Source organism: Pseudorca crassidens, chromosome 20 (assembly GCF_039906515.1).
Source record: "Pseudorca crassidens isolate mPseCra1 chromosome 20, mPseCra1.hap1, whole genome shotgun sequence".
NCBI lineage: Eukaryota > Metazoa > Chordata > Mammalia > Artiodactyla > Delphinidae > Pseudorca > Pseudorca crassidens.
In genome coordinates this window covers 8212802-8226776 of record NC_090315.1, presented here as the reverse complement: position 1 = coordinate 8226776, position 13975 = coordinate 8212802, and the positions used below count along the sequence as shown (strand labels likewise).

At 50.4% G+C, this 13975-nt stretch overlaps 1 protein-coding gene across 24 annotated transcripts in view; it reads right to left on the bottom strand.

Moving 5' to 3' along the window:
- VRK3 (VRK serine/threonine kinase 3) overlaps positions 1–13975 on the bottom strand; it is a 69946-nt gene that overhangs the window by 50548 nt on the left and 5423 nt on the right. For 20 of the 24 annotated variants that reach the window (XR_010939105.1, XM_067719356.1, XM_067719352.1 and 17 more), the window contains 3 exons: positions 12557–12693; positions 7505–7618; positions 5908–6102 (listed from right to left, as the gene is read on the bottom strand). Coding sequence is in view for 23 of the 24 variants with exons in the window: in XM_067719356.1 (XP_067575457.1) it covers positions 5908–6102; positions 7505–7618; positions 12557–12692 (445 nt within the window). In the remaining variant the exon portion in view is untranslated. The remainder of the gene's footprint in view (positions 1–5907; positions 6103–7504; positions 7619–12556; positions 12694–13975) is intronic. The other 4 variants (XM_067719361.1, XM_067719375.1, XM_067719363.1 and 1 more) reach the window with 3 other exon arrangements.

Here is a 13975-nt window from a genome sequence, read left to right as displayed (position 1 = left end):
CAGAAAGCTCTAAGAACTGTTCCCTGTTAGCTCCACTTGACGGACGAGACGAGAAAGCCGAAGCTTACTGAGGCCAAGTGACACGGGAGGCTTTGTGCCACGTAGATCCGGGCTCAAGCCCAGCCCCTCCGTCAACTCCGTGACTTGGTGTGAGGTGCTAATCCTCTCTGGGCCTCCGCCCCATGTCAGTAAAGTAGGACTAATGAAGCCCACCCCTGAGACTGGATGCAAGGATTCAGAGGGGTCGGCAGGAATAACAACAGTACCAGCTGAGCAGGAATCATAGCCAGCTTCACCCGTTTTTGGTTTTGGCCATGCCGCGTGGCTTGTGGGATCTTAGTTCCCTGACCAGTGACTGAACCTGGGCCCTTGGCAGTGAAAGCATGGAGTCCTAACCACTGGACCGCCAGGGAACAACCCCAGCTTCACCCTTTGTATGAGCTGCTCAATGATGCCCCCACCACAGCCCAGCATCACACTGGGCACGCCGGGAGCGCTCAGTGTGTGGCAGCTTTTAAAATATAATCAGCCGAGGGCCCACAGCCGGTAGGTGGCAGAGCGGCACTGGCCTAGGTCTAGCTCACCCCCAGGAGCTCATGAACCGAACCATCGCCATCCATCCCAGCTGGCTCTCTGCATCCTCCTCCCTTTTCTCTCTTCTTTCCCACCCTTCCTAACCATCCAGGCTGGTGTTGTCTGAGACACTGAGCTAAGGGGCAGGGAGGTGACAAAGTTACCTAGAAGCCACCCTTGCCTTCAAGAAGCTCCAGCTGGAGCCGGGCAGGAACCAGGGCTTACAGATTTAAGGCCAAAGGTGACCTGAGCCCAGCCTAAAGGAGGGAAGTGTGGAAAGATCATGGATCTTGGGGGTGAGAGGCGTCCTTCCCACCTGTGCGGAGGGGATTTGGGGGGGATCTTTGAGGGGCATGCTGGAAATGGCCGGGGCACCTCTCAGGCATAAAAACAGTACCTGCCTCAGAGTTACCTCAGGGTCCGAGGAAAAGCACCAGTCAACGAACCACATGCCTGGCACTCGGAAGCAGGCAGAACAGCTGGTAATTTAAATATGCTTTTCCTGCACTGCTCTGCAGATTATGAAGGGCTTTTCCCCTCCACTCTTCTCACTGGCCCTCCCGCCGACGCCGGGGAGTCAGCTGGGCAATTCCCATTACACAGAGGAAGCGACAGAGGAGGAAGGGCAGTGGGCTTGGCCGAGGGCCTCAGCAGAGCCGGGCTGTAAACCTGGCTCCAGACCCTGCGACCTGGGAGACCCCTGCTTGATGCAAACCTGATACGTGTATGGAAAGTCCCTACGTGTGACAAATGCAGACAGGGGTGTGGCAGGCAGGCAGGTGGGAGCCTCTGATGGCCAAGAGACAGGCGACATTGAACTTGGAGCAACAATGCTGCGCTGGGATCCATCATAACCAGAATAACAACAGGAAGCGTTTATACGGTGCTTTTGCTATTTTCCTGCTCATCGTTCTACTCATTTAACTCTCTTAACGACAACCCCGTGAGGTCGGTGTTATTACACTCTCCATTTGGCAGGTGAGGAAACTGAGGCGCAAGGTCATGACATCCCTCGAGGAAGATCAGACAACGAGCTGCCGGCAGAGGCAGAAGGCTAACTCAACCGGTCTGCCTATGCTTTCCCGCCTCCCCAAACCTGGATGGGGACTCCGGGCATCCCAGGCCCCACCGTCAGCAACACCAGGATCCTGACGCTTCCTGCGTGGGTTTCCAGCCTCTGAGTCTTTGCCTGTGCCGTGCCTCTGCCTGGCCTGCCCTTCTCTGGCCCAACCTTTGTTGTGGGCACAGCTGAAAGGCGCTTAATAAAAGAATAGTCATTCCACCCGACAGTTACCAGCTGACAGGGTCTCTCTGTCTTTGGAGGGCACGTCCGGGACGGCCTGACTCAGTGGTTCTCAACCGTGGGCGGTTCTGCCCCCCAGCGGGCATCTGGCCACGTCTGGAGACAGTTTTGGTTGTCACGACTGGGAGAGGGGATGGGTGAAGGTCGATGATGCTGCCAAACACCCTATCGTGCACAGGACAGCCCCCACAATGAATGCCAAGGGTGCCAGGGCTGAGTTAACTGTGTACTTAAAACAAGCCCTAAAGGACCCCTGGGGAACCCCTCGAAAAGGGAGGCAACCATTCTCCCAGAGCAGCTGAAACTGAGGACCAGGGAGAGGCTCAGGGCAGCCACTGGGAGAGATACGTCGTGTTAAGGGGCTGCAGGTAGAGAGAACCAATGGCAAGTCTTTGTAGGTGTGATTAAATTAAGGGTCCTGTGCTGTGGGGACTGACTGTCCTGGATGATCCAGGGGGCCCTAACGTAATCCTACAAGGGTCCTTATAAAGAGGGAGGCAGAGGGAGATTTGACCACAGAAGAGGAGAAGGCGATGTGATGGTAGAAGCAGAACCTGGGGTGATGTGCTTTGAGGATGGAGGAAGGGGCCACAAGCCGAGGGATGCAGACGGCCTGTGGGAGCTGAACAGGCAAGGAAACGGATTTGCCTCTGGAGCCTCTTGGAAGGACTAGCCCTACCCATATCTTTTTTTTAAATTTTTTTTGGCCGTGCCACGCGGCATGCAGGTTCTTAGTTCCCTGACCAGGGATCGAACCCGTGCCCCCTGCAGTGGAAGTGCGGAGTCTTAACCACTGGACCACCAGGGAAGTCCCTTCGCCCGTATCTTAACTTTAGCTCCGTGAGACTGATTTCAGTCTTGTGACCTCCACAACTAGAAGAGAATAAATGTGTGCTGTCTTCAGCCACTAAGTTTATGGTGATTTGTGATGGTGGCCACAGGAAACGAATACAAGCCCCGAACCTCCATCCACAGGGGGGCAGGCCGGGACTTGAATCCCAGTTGCTTCTCAGAAACAATTCTCCACGCATACCGCAGCTGCAGGGATTTACATGGTTGCCTCGGTGACAGGTCTCCCAAACTGGGCCAGGGAGACCAGGGAGGATGACGTTATAATTCAGTGTTTCACAAAGTAAGAGCGCGTGCCAGCTCACAGGGCTGCTATGGGAATCAGGTGAGCTAACAGACATAGAGAACTTAGCGGGGGTGGGGGCGCAGAGCAGGCTGGAAGCGTCAGCTGCTATGGGAATCAGGTGAGCTAACAGACATAGAGAACTTAGCGGGGGTGGGGGCGCAGAGCAGGCTGGAAGCGTCAGCTCAGCTGCTATAATAAAAATCACCACTCTGGTTGCTGCTGCTGTTGTACTCTCACTGTTTTCAACTACATCTTCCCAACTGGTGCAAACTGGCAGAAGCCAAAGGCAACCTGTCCTGGGGGAACGCCGCCCTGAGGCACATCTACACGCAGCCCCCTCCCCACTGTGCCCGAGCCAGCACCCCGACCTCGCACCGGGCTGGGAAGGGGTCTGATCAAACAACCCGAGACACAAAAGGTGAAGACACACGGCCCAGAGCATTTCCTTCCTAACCTTCCACTGTGGGTTTCTGATGTGAGGACACAGCTGGGTTTTTTTTCCTTCAGATGCCTCCTGCCTTGTTTGTCTTTCTTCTCCCTCTTCCTTCCCGGTCCTCTGGGCCTCTCCCCATCCTCTCTCCCCAGCCTTTCTTGTTGTTGGTTCTGCCCCTCTATCCTTTCTCTTCCTCTCATTCCTTCTCACCCCGATTCCCTCCTCCTCCCTCCCTCCCTCCCTCTCTTGTGGTGTAATGGTTACGAATTACACCTAGGTTCAAATCCCAGCTCTGTCACTTTGAGGCTGTGTGACCTTGGGCGAGTGGCTTCCCCTCTCTGTGCTCCAGCTGTAAGATGAAGTAACATGAGTGTCTCCCTCCTAGCGTGGCTGGGAGCATTAAATGGGCCCCAGAACAGTGCCTGGCATGGAGTGAGCGCTCCCTAGTGTCCCTTTATGCTCTCCTCTCTCCCTCCCTCACCCTCTGTCCCTCCATGACTAATGCTACCTACCTCCGCCTGAGAAGATCCCTTTACCGTTTTCCAAGCTCATTGCCTCTGTCCCTTCTCACCATTTGGGACCAACAGCCCCAGGAGGTGGGCAGGACACCACCTCTCACTTTCCCAACTGGGACATCAAGGCAGAGCTGCTCGCCCAGGCTCACTCAGTGTGCCAGAGCCCAGTCACGACTCCACCTGGGTCCGTTTTTTCTTTTTTTTTGGCCTTACCGCACGGCACGTGGGATCTTACCTCCCTGACCAGGGATCGAACCCAGGTCCTCTGCAGTGGAAGCCACTGGACCACCAGGAAGTCCCCACCTGGGTCTGTCTCAAATGTGGCTGCCCTGCCCTCCTGCCCAGGCTCTAAGGCAGGATGGCCAACCTGAGGCTCGAAATTGCTGGCACCCGTGTCTGGCCGGCCGGTGCTTCCAAATCAGAGATTTCCTCTCAAAATCCCGATCTCTGGCTTTTCCTGCAAGCTTGGAAGCTCTCTGGAGCCAGATCTCTGTCTAGTCATTAACACCCCTGGGCTTCATTTTCCTTATCTAGAAAATGGGGATAATGACCTTGCTGACGTCATGAGGCTGTCGTGAGAATTAAACAGGTTAAGAAGTATAAAGCAAACATATGTCCACGTGAAAACCTGTACACGCACGATCACAGCAGCATTATTCATCATGGCCCGAAGTGGACACAGTCCAAACATCCACCAACTGATAAATGGATCAACCAGATGTGATATATACACACCCTGCAATCTTACTCGGCCATAAAACAGAAGGAAGTTCTGACAAAGGCGACAACATAGTTGGACCTTGAAAGCATCGTGCTGAGGGGAAGAAGCCAGACAAAAAAGGCCACAGAGAGTATCGCTCCATTTACCTGAAATGTCCAGAATAGGCAAATCCAGAGACATAAAGTAGATTAGTGGTTGCCAGGGGCTGGGGGGGGAGGAGGAGAGTAACTGGTAAAGGTACAGGGTTTCCTCTTGGGGTGACAGAAATACTCTGGAACTAGATGGTGGTGACGGATGCGCACCATCGTGAATCTACTAAAACCCACTGAACTGTAGACTTTAAAATGGTGAATCTTATATGAATTTTATCTCAATTTTTAAAAATGCAAAAAAACCCTCATAAAACCACATAAAGTGCTTAGAACAAGGCCTGGCCTGGAGTAAGCACTCAGTTAATGCTAGGTTGATTAATACTAACATTTCCAGTGCAGTTATCTTTTCCTTCATTGTAACAAGTTGTCTTGCTGCATTTTTTGTTTAACTGTTGTTTTGTTTAACTTCAAAGCCCAGCCCTGCTTCTTCCCGTCCCACTGATAAGAAAGCCTGGAGCTCCCTCTTTTGGTGACGGCAGAGATTCAAACCACATGAGGCCCTGGCCCGGGCAGAACCCTCACCCCAGCCCTGCCCCTTAACCACAGTAAAAACCGGGGCTAGGTGCTCTCCCTTGTTCTCACAGAGCTTCTACCCCCACCAGAGATCTCAATTACACAAGCAGTAAACCTTTCATATCCTCATCGGTCTCAACATTCAAACCAAATTTGGAGGGAGGGTCCATCCTATCTCTGCAGGACAGACAGACAGTGATCACTGTCCTTATCTTCCGGCCACACTGGGCCTGCACTCCCACGTGACAACAGTAGGTGGCGGTGGAGAAGAGTGTCCTCTTTATCCAGGGCACATGCGCTTTGGTTGGCCACAGTCCCCACCACTCCCAATCGCCTGACTCCCAGCCTCCTGCACTCATTTACTCTACCTTCCCAGCTGCTGTAGGTGCATAGGTTTGCAGTCCCAGCTCTAAGAGAAAGCTGCCTCGAGGCAGGTCTGCAGCTGGGATACGGCTCCATCTCCATTCTCAGAAAGTGGTTCCCTCCCCTTTGCCTTGGCTCCAAGATGGCCCGACCCAGCCCAGCCCAGCCCAGCACCTGCCCACCTGTGGACAGAGTGTACCTTCATAGAGAATGCCCTGGCCATCCCTGCTCTGGAGGCAGCTCAGCTTCCAGTGCTGCCCACTCTTGTCTATCAGCACCGTCCTCTCTGGCAAAGCCTTGAGCGAGGTGGTCACCCGGCTCCGCTTCAGTGCCTGAGGGCTCTGCCTGGTTGTCTGAGGGCTGCTCTGGGAGGTTGGGGATCTGCTCCAGCACCCTGCAGGAGGATGGTGAGAATAAAGAAAAGGCGGCATCCGGGAGAGAAAAGTTGGGTGGGTAATCAGACGGCGCTCATAATACTGTTCATTTATTCATTTGTCCATTCAACAAAAGCTTCCTCAGACCTTCCACGGATCCTGTGTGCTGAAGCTGGGGACCTGGACGTGAGTTGGATCTGGACCCTTCCCTTGGGAGCCTCTAATTTGGTGGGGGAGACTGACCTGGACACAGCTGGTCAGAACTGAGTCTGAGACAGGGCAGTACAGAGGAATATGAGAAAGAGACTGACAGTGCCTGCAGAAGTCAGGGGAGGCTTCATGGAGGAGGGGACATTTGAGTTGGGTCCTATTGGACGAGTAGAAGTTTGCCAGGGAGGAAAAAAAAACCATTCCAGACATTCAACCCAAAACATCCTAAAACAGGACCTGGTTTTGTGCTGAGCATGAAGAGGGACAAGACATTTGTTAGACTGAGGCCGTGCCTTTGAAAGGCTCCTAGACTGGCAAGACAATGCGGGCGGTGTGGTGAGATAGGGACACAGGAAAAGATATTCCCTGCTTCACTCCTCCCAGCCGCCATCCACCCAAGGCACAGATGGGATGAGGCCGTGGGGCCCAGAGATAACAAGGGAGAAAGAGGAGACACCGAAGGGCTGTGACTTGAGATCCGAAGACCCAGTGGGAAGGAGACGGGCATATGGTCCTCACCCTTCCCTGCTCACTGGCTGGCACAGGGAATACACAAATGAGTCCACCCGGTCCCTGTCCACGAGGGACTCTCAGTCCAGCAAGCGAGGCAGAAAGGGACATAGAGCCTGGAGGAGACATGAACTCAAATGAGGACATCACTGGCACTGTGGGAGCCCAGACAAAGAGGACAGAGAGGCTATGGAGGGAGATGAGGTGGACTTGATCCAGCCTATGGCATTCAGGAAAGCCTTCCTAGAGATCTGACCCTGAGTGCTGGAAAGAGGAGAGGCCCTAGGGCTGAAGGAACAGACTTAGCCAAGACCAGAAGCTGAAAACCCTAAAAAGTATTTCCAAAAGTGAGTTTTCTGTGTACAGGGTTGTGGTGAGAGCTAAAGGAGGAACCAGACCATCGTCTCAGAGGTCAGGCTGAAGAGCCCAGACAGTGGGGCGATGGGGACGGTAGGGGGCTGTGAGCAGGGACGGGTGAGGTCACCTCTGGCCAGGTAGGGATGGACTGGAGGGGGAGCCTGTGGGCTGGAAGGTGGGGGAGGATCCTGGGAGGAGGGTCCAAGCAGGCGTACGTGATGCCTGAGCAGAGGCATGATTCCTCAAACATTGTCAGATGACCCTCCTTTCCCCCATATTGAGCAGAACTCTCATCTTTGGGTTTCTCACAGGTACTGAAGGTATCTTCAGATTCAGAACTCTCACCTTCTGAGACAAGGGATGATGGGGGAGAGGAAGCGCAGCTGGGCCATTTCACTTTCTTGGGAGATATTTCAGAACTGGTGTTCCTCCTTTTCTTTGAGCCTAGAGAAAGGAAGACTGAATGCAGACTGGAGTTACAGAAGTCCTTTCCAGGAACCATTAAACCAGAAACCTGAGGTCATATTTAACACTCTCTTCCCTTTGACCCTCACAGCCAAGTTTTACTACTATCACCTAAATAATCTAAACAAACTTTCCTTTGTTTTAGTTATTCTTTCCTAAGAGAGGCTTAGCCTCTCTTTTATATCCTCAAGCACTTTATCACAGTGTGGTCTCCTTTAGGTAATTTCTTCAGATCTGTCTTCCAGTTCACTGTTCTCCTTCAGAGTGTCTAGTCTGGAGTTTAAACCATCCAATGAGTTTCTGATTGCCATGATGATATTTATTTTTATCATCAGAGATTTTATTTGGTTCTTTTAAAATCTGCCTAATCAATCCTAACTAGCTTTCGTTCCTTCACTGTACCTTCAATTACTTCTTTTATTTCTGTAAACATAATAAATGTGCTTTGTACATATTCTCGTCTGTTAATTCCAAGGTCTCTGGTCATTGTAGGTCTGATTCTATAGTTTGTGTTTCTCCTGGCAGTGGCTTGTTTCCTGGTATCTTTGTTAATTGGTTGGGAGCTGATGTGCCTGTTGGAAGTCTAAGGTCTGTCTTTAAAAGATGTTCCACAAGAAAAGATTTGGCTCTGCTGGGGCGGAGGGCACCCACCACGCATCACTTTATACTAACTTTTCTGCTTGTATTTTTTGGGGGCCACACAGATCAGTATGAATTCTGGCCCCAAACTGGTTAAGGATGTGAGTTCTTGGTTAGGAGTTCTCAGAGAGGACATTTTTCACTCACAATCAAGGCTGAGACAGACAAATGTCTCCACATATTTTCTCTGTGGAGCAATTTTTTTTACCACTGGAAAGTCCCAGATTTTAGAGGAGGTTTCCAATCTCACCCCTGTGCTGCTCAGGCCCTATGCTTTGTCTCCTGTACCCCATAATGACCAGCACACAGCCCAGGACCAATACCCCCTATAGCATTTGCTCAGCCCTGTGGGTCTGTGTTTTCTTTCTTTTCTTTTTTCTTTTCTTCCTTCCTTCCTTCCTTCTTTTCTTTCTTTTTCTTTTCATTCTTTCTTCATTTTCTTTCTTCCTTCCTTTCTTCCTTTTCTTTCTTTCTTTCTTTCCTTCCTTCTTTCTTTCCTTTCTCTGTCTCTGTCTCTGTCTCTGTCTCCCTCCCTCCCTCCCTATCTATTTATTGCCTGCATTGGGTCTTAGTTGTGGCAAGCAGGATCTTTTGTTGCAGTGCGCGGGCTTCTCTAGTTGTGACGCATGGGCTCCAGAGCAAGCGGGCTCTCTAGTCGTGCGTGAGGGCTCCAGAGCACATGGGCTCTATCGTTGGGGTGCGTGGGCTTAGTTGCCCCATGGCATGTGGGATCTTAGTTCCCTGACCAGGGATCGAACCAGCGTCCCCTGCATTGCAAGACGGATTGTTAACCACTAGACCACCAGGGAAGTCCCTGTGTTATCTTATTGCTCACTTCCATGTAATTACCTTACTTTCCTACCATTCAGCCCTATGAATATAAAGATACTCTTTATATTTTATCCAGCATTTTGTGCTGTGCTGAGCCATAAGGGACTTTTCCTTATCATCTAGTCTGCTGTACTACTAAAACCAGAAGTCTTCTTTCAGTTGACATTACCTCAGCCAGCATACTTGGTCTCTGGACTCCTGGAATGGCCTCCTAACTGGTTTCCATGCCTCCAATCTACTTTCCACACGTAGCATTCAGAGAGGTCTCTTCAAAATGCAAATCATACTGTGTTTCCCATTTGGCGGAAGTTCTTCCATGGCTCCTCACCACATCAGTGATTACTAAACTCCTTACCCATGGTCTACAAGGCCCCACGTGTCTGCCCCCAGTACAGCTGTCCTTCTTTACTTCTCCAACATGTATGGCTCTTCCCCATACCATGCCTCGATGCCTGAATTCCTGTTCCGACCCCCTCACCTTGCCCCCAGTCTTCACTTGGCTAACTCTTATCATCCCTAGATCTCGGCTCAAACATTACCCACCTAGGGAGGCCTTCCCTGACCCTCCCAGAAACACATCTCCCTTATGTGTGTTCTGTGGTCCATCCATTGCCCTTCTGTTATCATGCACTCAACTAATAATTGTTTATTCAATGTCTATTTGCCTTACCAGCCACCAAAATCTCTGAGAGAGCAGAAACCAGGTCCATCTCACCTGTTACTACATCCCTGGGCACAAACACAGCACCTAAGTACACAATAGGCAGTCCAAGTATGTTTGTTGCCTGATGACTGGGTGAATGAACAATGAGTGAGGCCCAAGGCTGGCATTAGCGAAGGCTGGGGTTAAGGACTCAGGCTCTGATGGATGGACCTAGAGATTATCATACTAAATGAAGTAAGTCAGACAGAGAAAAACAAATATCATATGATATCACACATGTGGAATCTAAAAAAAAATGATACAGGACTTCCCTGGTGGTGCAGTGGTTAAGAATCCACCTGCCAATGCAGGGGACACGGGTTCAAGCCCTGGTCCGGGAAGATCCCACATGCCGCGGAGCAACTAAGCCCGTGTGCCACAACTACTGAGCCTGCGCTCTAGAGCCCGCGAGTCACAACTACTGAGCCGTGTGCCACAACTACCGAAGCCTGCACGCCTAGAGCCCGAGCTCCACAAGACAAGCCAATGAGAAGCCCGCACACCACAGGAAGAGTAGCCCCCACTCACCGCAACTAGAGAAAGCCCGTGTGCAGCAACGAAGACCCAACACAGCCAAAAATAAATAAATAAATATATATAAAAACATGATACAAATGAACTTATTTACAAAACAGAAACAGACTCACAGTCTTCAAAAACAAACTTACGGTTACCAAAGGGGAAATGTGTCAGGGAGGGATAAATTAGGAGTTTGGGATTAACATACACATCACTATATATAAAATAGATAATTAACAAGGACCTACTGTACAGCACAGGGAATGCTATTCAATATTCTGTAATAACCTATATGGGAAAAGAATCTGAAAAAGAATGGATATATATATGTATAACTGAATTACTTTGCTGTACACCTGAAACTAACACAACATTGTAAATCAACTCTACTCCAATATAAAATGAGAATGGGAACCAAAACCATACACTAAGGATGAGGAGAAAGACAGGAGGAGCCTGGGTCCCTTACGGCATCATGGGGACACCATCCGTACACTGGACTGTCCCCTCCAGACTTTTTGTCAGAAAGAAAAACAAACCTCATTTGTTTAAACTCTTGAAGTAGTGTTTTCTGTTACTTGCAGCCAAACACACTCCTAAATGATAAAACGAACGTTGCTGAACTTTCTGCCACGTATGCCAACTTCCTTCTGTGGCCTTCAGATAAGCAAATCCACTTCGATTTACCAATGTAGGATCTGTGCTTGGGCTTTCCATTGGCTGGGACCTACTGCTGATATTTCATTCATTCAGTCAACCAATCAATAAGATTTCTCAGCACCCAACTCTGTATCAGGCACAGTCCTGGATGCTGTGCAAACAACAGAGCTTACAAACCACAATAAACTCCTATCCTTACAGAGCTTCAAGATGAGGAGCAATATAAATGAGTAAAATAATATATTTAATCCAGTTGATACTTACAAGTACTGAAAGGCAAGATAAAGCAGGGGCAGGGGACAGGGGCTGTCACATGTAGGAGGATGCAATTTAATTAGAGGTGTCAGGGAAGGCCTCTCTGAGCAGGCAACAATTGCATAAAGACCTGAAGAAAGTGAGAGAGGGGGTCATGCACCAGATGAGGGAAGAACCACCCAGAGAGAGAGAACAGCAAGTGCAACAGCTTAGAGGTCCAGGGTTAGGAGATGAGCTCTGAGAGACAACAGGGACCTGATCATGTCAGGCTTAACCTGGGAAGGTAGTGAGCAGGGGAATGACAGGGTCTGACTTTGTTTTAACAGGGTCCATCAGGCTGCCACTTGAAGAGAGCTGCAGGGAACAGAGAAGCAGCAGGGAGACCAGGGGAAGAAAGCTTCTACAATATTGGTGAGGTGAGGGTGAGATGGATCAGGGTGGTGGCAGGAAGTGGTCCAATTCAGCATTGAGTTTTTTAAAAAATAAATTTACTTATTTATTTTTGGCTGCATTGGGTCTTCGTTGCTGCTCACAGGCTTTCTCTAGTTGAGGCGAGTGGGGGCTACTCTTCATTGTGGTGCACGGGCTTCTCATTGCACTGGCTTCTCTTGTTGCAGAGCACGGGGCTCTAGGCGCAAAGCCTTCAGTAGTTGTGGCACATGGTCTCAGGAGTTGTGGCTTGTGGGCTCTAGAGCGCAGGCTCAGTAGTTGTGGCACACGGGCTTAGTTGCTCCGTGGCATGTGGGATCTTCCCGGACCAGGGATCAAACCTGTGTCCCCTGCATTGGCAGGTGGATTCTTAACCACTGTGCCATCAGGGAAGTCCTTGGCATTGACTTTTAAAGGGAGAGATGATGAGATCTGCTGGAGGGCTGCAGTCATGGGGTGGGAGAGAAAGAGGACTTGAGGATGACTCCATGGTCTGAGAAGCTGAATAAGCTGAACTGCTGTTACCTCGATGGGATAGTCTATGGAAGGGGCAGGTGGGGGGTGGCAGTCATATCAGGAGCTTAGTTCTGGGCATGCGGAGACACTTATGGGACATCCAATAGATGTCAAGCAGGGAGTCTGATATATATGAATGTAGATTTCAGGGGAAGAGTCCAAGCTGGAGACAGAAATGCATGAGTTGTCAACTTCAGAGCCACGAGCCCGATAAAACGCCAAGAAACTCTGTATAGGGAGAGCCTGAGCTCTGGGCTTCTCCGGTATCCATGCAGGGTCAGGCAGACTGCAAAGGTGTCTGTCCTTCCTTCCCAAATGCACACACGCATGCACACACATCACCCCTCCTAAAGGGAGAAGCATAAAGCCCCGGTTCTTACCTTGGGAGGATGACATAGACGGCTTGACAAAGGTCTGGGACCCCTCGTGCTCCTCTGTAGGCAGAGGTTTTCCGCAGTAGGGGCAGAATTTGAAAGTTGCTTCAACATCTTTGCCACAGTCTGGACAGGAGATCATGCTAGAAAACAGAAGTGGGGTCGGGGGACAGGAAGCTGGAAGAAAACTTAATCCACTGCCGACGAGGAGTCACCTGAGTTCCCCATGATGATGAGATTACAGAAAGAAGAAAAGTTATCATACCTGGAATACCCTCTCTCAGAAAGTGGCCACTTCTTTTTTTTTTCTTTTTTGGCTGCACTGCACGGCATGTGCGATCTTAGTTCCCTGGCCAGGGATCGAACCTGTGCCCCCCTGCAGTGGAAGTGCAGCATCCTAACCACTGGACCGCCAGGGAATTCCCAGAAAGTGGCCACTTGTAAAATGAGTTCTCAGGGACTTCCTGGCAGTCCAGAGGTTAAGACTCTGCACTTCCACTGCAGGGGGCACGGGTCTGATCCCTGGTCAGGGAACTAAGATCCCGCGTGCCGCATGGTGTGGCCAAGGGGGGGCGGGAAAGTGAGTTCTCGCCCCGTGTCCAGCCTCTAGCCACCTGTCTCTCCCTAATGGCCCAGGGCAGGTACAAAGCAGAACAAATGCAGAGTGAAACTGCAGCGCTCACAAAAGATATGAGAATGGCTTGAGGTCAATAAAAGTTCTGCAGAACTGCTCCAATCACGGAAGCATTGAGGGTCTTCAGCTGTAATTGTGATGCTCATTTCTTGAACCACGTTATGGGGAAGGTAGAGACCATTAGTGCTCACCAGATATCCACATCCTCCCCTTCACTTCCCAGGATCCTCTGCAGTGAGATTGGGGCCACTAGTTTTGGCTACTTCTGGCCAATGGGGTGTGAATGGAAGTCACTTCCTGGCTGAGGCAGTTAAGAGCCCAAGTACCTCCTCTGTCCACCCATCCTCTGCAGGGATGGCCCAGATGGTCCATACTCCAGATGGCATAGGTACAAGATGAAGCAGGGCTGCCTGGTCCATGTCGCAATCTCATGATGGGCAAATAAACTTACATTGTATTAAGCCACTAAGATTTCAGGGTTTACTTGTTACTGCAGCACATCCTATCCTATCCTGACTAACTTAGAGGGGTAACGGGTGTTCACTACGTTATCCTCTAAGCCTTGTGTATTTCTGCAATACTTCCTAATACTTTAAAAAATCAAAGGCAAAATCACACATAGAGCCTACAACAAATGAGGATACAGCAGGTGTATTCATTTGCTTGGGCAGCCACAACTCAATACCATGGACTAGGTGGCTTAAACAACAGGAATTTATTTTCTCACAATTTTGGAGGCTAGAAGTCCGGGATCGAGGTATCAGCAAGTATGGCTTCTTCTGAGGCCTCTG